Source organism: Sminthopsis crassicaudata, chromosome 1 (genome assembly GCF_048593235.1).
Source record: "Sminthopsis crassicaudata isolate SCR6 chromosome 1, ASM4859323v1, whole genome shotgun sequence".
NCBI classification, from domain to species: Eukaryota; Metazoa; Chordata; class Mammalia; order Dasyuromorphia; family Dasyuridae; genus Sminthopsis; species Sminthopsis crassicaudata.
The window spans coordinates 661,870,746-661,877,491 of NC_133617.1; the positions used below are offsets into that span (position 1 = coordinate 661,870,746).

At 49.0% G+C, this 6,746-nt stretch overlaps 1 protein-coding gene across 2 annotated transcripts in view; it reads right to left on the minus strand.

Moving 5' to 3' along the window:
* Window positions 1-2,278, minus strand: part of PFKFB4 (6-phosphofructo-2-kinase/fructose-2,6-biphosphatase 4) — a 67,468-nt gene extending 65,190 nt beyond the window's left edge. Inside the window, exon 1 of one of the 2 annotated variants that reach the window (XM_074283038.1) lies at window positions 1,971-2,278. In XM_074283038.1, the coding sequence (XP_074139139.1) occupies window positions 1,971-2,016 (46 nt within the window). In that variant the 5' untranslated portion in view covers window positions 2,017-2,278. Of the gene's footprint in view, window positions 1-1,792 lie in introns of both variants that reach the window. The other variant, XM_074283037.1, reaches the window with a different exon arrangement.
* Window positions 2,279-6,746: the final 4,468 nt, after the last annotated feature.

Genomic DNA, 6,746 nt, shown 5'->3' on the forward strand with positions numbered 1-6,746 from the left:
CGTTTAAAATGACCACTAATGGGGCAGCTAAGTGGCACTGATAAGATAGAGCACCAGCCCTGAAGTCAGGAGGACTTGAGTTCAAATCTAGCCTTAGACATTTATGTGCCTATGTGACCCTGGGCGAGTCACTTAATCCCAACTGCCTCACAAAATCAAAAACCAAAACCCACAAATATAGAGTAGAAGGTATCTTAGGAGTCATCAAATGCAGGGGAGAGATGCTATTGTCCCTGTGACAATGAAGGCACAGCCTCCCTTCTCTGAATCTTGGTTTCCCTGTCCCAGGAGTGAGAAACAACTCTTGTAGTTTTGTGAAGACCCAAAGAATTAGTAGCCATGAAAGCCCTTAGCAGAATTCTGCACAGATGTAATGGAGCAATGTCACACACACTATCCAGATGTCAGCCTCAAGGCATTCTCTCCAGATGTTGGGGAGGTCTGCAAGCTTTGCACAGATGTGCAGAAGGCTGCACAGAAGAGGGACCATCATAAAAACCTAGAGCACTGGCTGGGCCATGTCGTTGCCATGTTCAAAAATGGTCCACGACTCCCTCATTGCCTCCTTAGCACAAGCATTCCTTCCACAAGCTGTCTTCAGCCTCCTTTTCCACCCTGACTTCCTACTACTACCCTTCACACAAATTACCTTTCAACTAAATTAGCTTACTTTCTCTCCTCATCCTGCCCTCTACCATCTTTGTTCATTCCACCAATGAACAACACTTCCATTTTCTTATCTGGAAACTTGTTGAAATTCATGACCTAACTCGGAGGTCTTCTCTTCCAAGAAGCCTTCCCCATTTTTACCAACTTAAAGTGATCTCTTAAAATACGTGGTATTCTTCCTTTGCACTACTTCAATAGCCCTGATTGCTATTTGTGTACTGTTTTTTTCCCTTCCATTAAACTGTGCGCTTCTACAAGCAGGGTCTTCAGGAGGGGAAAGTGAAAGGTTAGGGATATTTAACCTGGAGAAGAGACTCGAGGGCCCCCAAAAGCTGGCTTTGTCTCCAAATGTATGTCAGGAGGAAAAGGGATTCAGTTTGGCTTAAAGGGAGGCCCTAGAAGCAACGTGTAGAGTAACAACGAGGCAAATTTTTATTAAAAGGAAAAACCTAAAGAGAGCTACCCAAAAACACAATGGCCAGCTGCCTCTGGGGGTAGTGTTTCCTCCCTCCTTGGAGGTCTTCACGTAAAGGCTGGATGGCCACGTACTAGGTTGGTTGCACTGGAGAACAGGACCAGATGCCTTTTAAGGTTCTGGCCCAAAACAAAATCCTGAGGTTCGGTCCTTCAAGGTTCTCTCAGGTTACAAGAGCGCCGAGGTCTCTCACTTCTTGGGTTCTTAACGTGTTTTGTTTGTTTGTTAAAGAGCGGAGAGAGGTGTTGGGGGTGGGGGAAGTTCTCGCTAATCCCTGTAAACTGTAAACTAAAGATCCAAATGTTGGGGAGAACTCGGAGGCTCCGGGCTGGGAGACAGGGAGACTCCGCACGGATGCGTCCAGGAGGGCTGGTTTTCCACTCCTGCTCGGGACAACCTCGGGGAAGGAGGCTATTTTTAGCTTCCTCTCCTGCCCCCTCCCCCCCACCCCCTGCAGCACTTGGGGATGGGAGGGAGGGGAGAGGAGTCTGGGGCCATTCCGAAGAAGCACTCGGGAACCCGGAGGGAGTGAAAGTGGGAATCTGGCTCAGACGTGCCCGCCCCGAGCAACAGCGACGCGGGACAGACAACTGACTGGACAGACATACTGACCCACTCCTTCAGCTGCAGGCCCCGCCCTCTCCTTACCTTCCATGCTCCAGCAGTACCCGAAGGTGTACGCACGGGCGTGTATCACTCCCCGCGAACTCGAGGCTAGTTCCCAGAGGAAGGAGGCAGGCTCAGGGTCCGGCAAAGCAAGCGAATAGCCAAGAAAATCCTGCCTGGGACCTCTGGTCCCCAGCCCCAGCCCCGTGAGCTCTCCTACCTCTCAGGCCCTCCGGGGGCGCTCGCTGGCTCTCCAGATCAGACATTGGGTTCAGCCCGGACCCCCAGTCCAGGAGCTCGAGCAGCTGTTTGCTCCAGGGGCCGGGACCCACCCGGGCCCGAGGGCGCAGGGGCAGCCCCAGCCCCTCCTCCCGGGCCCCGCCCCTGGAGAACACACCCTGGACCCGCCCCCTGCAGCCTCCGGCCCCGCCCCCGACGGACAAGGCCCCGCCCTTCCTGGCGGGCTCCCAACAACTCCCAGCCGCTCGCGCTGGGGTCTCGTAGCGTTTGCAAGTGAATGGGAGAGGGGCTCAGAGAAAGAAGCCGGGAAAAGTTCCCCGCGGAAGCTGCGCCGGGCCCCCTCTGGGAGGGGCCGAGGAATGGGGGAGGGGGCCTCGGAGTGACCAACACGGTCTGTGGGCTGGGCCGGCCCCGCCCTGGGCGCTCCACACGCCCGTTCTGAGAGGGGGAGTCCCCGGTGTGCCTGCTCCTCCCAGGTCCGGCTCTCTCCGGCCCAGAGTCAGCGATGGCCGAGCCGCTCCGGGACTGGCGTCCGTCCTGCAGCGATCACTGCGGCGGGGTCGCGCCGAGCTCGGTGTTAAACGTTCCCCGGTGACAGACACTGGCCCGGTGTGGCCGGGCGTGCCCTAGCCCCTCTAAAAGCCCCGGGCCGGGCCTCCATCCCCTCATCGTCCGCGCTCTCCGGGCTTCGGGGTTCCGTCCGGAGGGTCGTCCCGACCTCCGCTGGGGTTTCTGTGGCAGACACTGGAGCTCTTCGCTGTTCTTCTCTGGGCCATCTTACAGATGGGCAAACTGAGGCAGGCGGAGCCAAGACTGAGGCGCTTTACCCCGGGTCGCACCGCTCGTGAATGCGTGAGGGTCTGAGTTCGTGACTCTGCTCCACGCTGTGCCCGACACCCAAGTCTGTGTGGTGCGGAGATAGCCAAGCGCCGCCTCCGCGCCTCAGCACCGGGGAACGGACGTTCTCTGTTTTCTCGGCTCCGGAGACTTGGTGACCTCTCGTAGGGTTTCCTGGCAGAAATGCTCGCGAGGAGGTTTGCCATTTCCTGCTCCGGCTCATTTTACAGATAAGGAAACTGGGACGGGAGGCGCTCAGCCAGGGCCTGGGCAGGATTCGAACTCGGACCGCAGCTGTCCCGACTGCAGGACTGTGGGTCCATTCACGTGCCACCCAGCTCCCCCTGGAGATGATAATGAACAAGCTTTTATCACACGCTCGTGTCTCCTAGGCCCGGGAAGGAACCTCAGAGCCCCTGGCAGAGGGTGGGATGGGAGTCCGCTTGTGAAGAGCAGTGTTATGGATCTGAGGAGCGCCTATGAGAGTAAAGGGCAAGGATGGGAACGGACAAAGTCGCCAGGGATTTAAAAGCCAGAGCAGAAGTTTTCCTTCGATTCTTGGAGGTGACCGGGAGCCACGAGAGTTGTTGACCTTGGGGATGACATGGACTGACTCTCTACCTAAAACAACCGTTTTCACAGTCGGGTGGAGGATTGTCTGCAAAGAGAAAAGGGGGGGTCTTCTCATTTATTGCAGGGTCCAGGCATGCGCGGGGTCATGAATGTTCGTGTGTAAAGCACTTTGCGGACTTCAGCAGTGGTCCTCAGACTTTTAAAACTCGGGCCTGTTCCCTGCCCCTCCGACTGCTGGAGGGCCGGACTAGGGTAAAAACAAAGACTCACACCCTGTCTCCGCCCCTCAGCCCCTTTGCTTTGTTTTCTATCTCACTATGTGACCAGTATAGGCCTTTTATTGTTTGATAGTTTGTCATATCTTATTCTTTGTGACCTCATTTGGATTTTTCTCGGCAAAGATACTGGAATAAGCTGCTATTTCTTTCTCCTGTTCATTTTACAAATAAGGAAACTGAGGCAAATAGGGCTAAGTGATTTTCCCAGTCACACAACTAGTAAATGTGCAGATTTGAACTCAGGAAGAGCCTTGTTCTGTGCATTATGGTGCCACCTAGCTGCCCGGTTTGATTTAGTCAGCTCTAGAAGTGAGATTTAAGCTGTGTCTTGAAGGAAGCCAGAGAAGGTGAAGAAGGAATGCATTCCAGCCATGGGGGGCAGCTGCCCAGAGAGTGTGGATGAGAGGAAAGTGCAAGAAAGCCAGCCAAGTTATGAAGAGTTTACATTTGAATCTGGATGTAATAAGGGGCCACTGGAGTTCCTTACTAGGATGCGGAAGGAGACATGTTGGGAGGGTAGAAGCAACAAGAGTTGATAACAAATTAGATGAATATGGGGGTGAGTGAAAGTGGCTCCTGAAGACAGCCAGGTTGATGGGAAGGATGTTGGTGCCCTTGACAGCAATACCCAATCTGGGAATAAAGAGTTTAAAAGAAAAGATAATGAAATCTAGTTTGAATATGTTGAGAACCTGCAGGTTGTCCCATTCGAGCCGTCCAAGGGACACTTGGTGATGAACAATTCTAATGAAGAAAGCCTTCACTCAAAAGGCCTAGGAAACAAGGTCTAAGGGGTGAGGGTGGCAGTTCATCTATCACTGCCATGGCAGCCTTCTGCTAGATGCCCAGCTCAGTTTCCATACCAAACATGGAAATGTTCCAGCAATGGGTCAGAGGAACACGGAAACATTTATTGCTACATATTTGTATCCCCTTACTGCACCCAAGTTAGAACTTTTTTTAGAAGAATAAGGGTTGTTAACCGATGATTCATTAATCATAGGGTTCATGGAGAGATTTCAGAGGATCTATGAAGTTAAATTTTTTATATGTGAGACTTTTCATTAACTTCTAACTAAAAATGATAATTTTCTTTAATTGAGAAGGATTCATAGGCTTCACCAGATTCCCAAAAGGGTCCATTATTCTAGAGTCACATGGACCCAAATATTCTACCCATAGGGGAAAAAAAGGAAATTTGTGATGCTTCTCAATATCCCTTTCTCCAGAAGCTGTCACAGTTGCAGGAAATATTTAGAATCAGTCAAGGAGGAAATATAAGAATTCCTCTAAGGGCCTGACAAGATCATAGGGTTATGTAAGAGCTTCTCTGGTCAGAACAGAGGGATTTCAGGAGTTTCTCTGAAGGCATGTCAGGTCAGATTTGTGTACAGAAGTTGCTCTGAGGACTTAGAATATAGTTCATCTAAGGACTTGATCTGAGAAAGTACAAGAGCTTGTCTGAAATCTTGGTCACATCCCAGAACATACAGGATCTCTTCAGTGATTGGATAAGAGCAAAAAACATAAAGAACAAAGAAGGCATGGGTCATTGACCTGCTTGTGGAAGAGGTAGCAGGGTCTGTTCTCACCAGATCTTCAGAGACTCCTGCGGGTTGGGAGAAGAAATGCTGCTAAAAAGGGATTATGCCAGTAAAGGAAGCCTGTGTTTTCCAGCTATGACAACTTCACTTTAATTTAATGGAGGATTTCAAAGCCTTTGTAAATGTAATTTGTGGTAGGGTCATTTCCTCCATCTTGTCGGCATCCATTTTAGAAATGGGCCTAATCTAACATGAAGAAATTTAATAAAATGGAAACAAAATTTGGCATTTGAATTTTAAAAACTCTCAAGTGCAAGATGGGAGCATGTGGCTAGATAGTCATTCATAAAAAAAAAATAAAAAAAAAAAAAAAAAAAAAGCCATAAGATTGTAATGGACTACAGACTGTGTAAGAATGGTGTGACAAAACCTACAAAAATGAAGGTGATAATTGTAATTTTATAAGAGGAATAGTGTTCAGGAAGCCAGTCCTACCTTTCTCTGTCTTGGTTAGACCACATCTGGAGTATGGGATTAAGTACTGGGGACCTTAAGAAGGACATATACAAGCTGAGGAGCTTTCAGAGCAGGGCTATCAGAATGATGAAGGGTCTCAACATCTCATACAAGGATAGGTTGACAAAACATTTACTTTGCAGAAAAGACAAAACATTTACTTTGCAGAAAAGTTGGGGGTGGGTTATGAGTTTATTTTACATGTCCCAGAGAGAAAAGTCAAGAGAAATGGATAAAAAAAAATGTGTAGAAAGGCAAATTTAGGATTGATACAAAGGAAGATCTCCCTAATAATTAGAACTGTTTAAAGGTGAACTGAGATGCTTTAGGATTGAATGAATTCCCCTTTACTGGATGTTTTTAAGCAAAGGCTAATTGAGCCTTGCTTAACTAGAGGAAATTGCTAAAAGGGTTGGATCAGATGATCTCTGAAGTCTCTTCCAGCTCTGAGATTCTATAATTCCAGGATTCTATTATAATTTGTAATTCTATGTACATGTAAGAGATATACAGAGATGAAAAATCCAAAGTTACATACTTATATAAATACATACTCATGGGCTAGTGGAGATGGAAGAGGCTTGAGAGAAGACCAGACTTTGGTAGGGCAAAGGGTGGAGAATGTCCTTCTCTCCAACCCCCTTCCCGCCCCAGCAACAGGGAAGCAAAAACAGAGGGTACTATGTGAAAGGAAGGGCAAGGGAGGGGAAGGATCTGCTAGGCTAATCCCATACAAAGCATTACCACATCCAGAGAAACTCCTCCTATACACAACATTTCTTCCCCCGGAAAAATTACCTAACCCTACTCTTATTCCTATCTGAATAAAAGGTCAGAAATCTTATCCATTTATGTGTGGTTTTGTCCACTGAAGTCCACACTCATACAGAAAACTACCCACATAAGTCTATCTCATCTTGCTCCTCCAAGGAGCATCACCTTCAGCCAATCTGTTCCAGAATTTGAGCATTGAGAGCTGCTTGAGTCCTGTGAGCTTCTGCTCTGGCC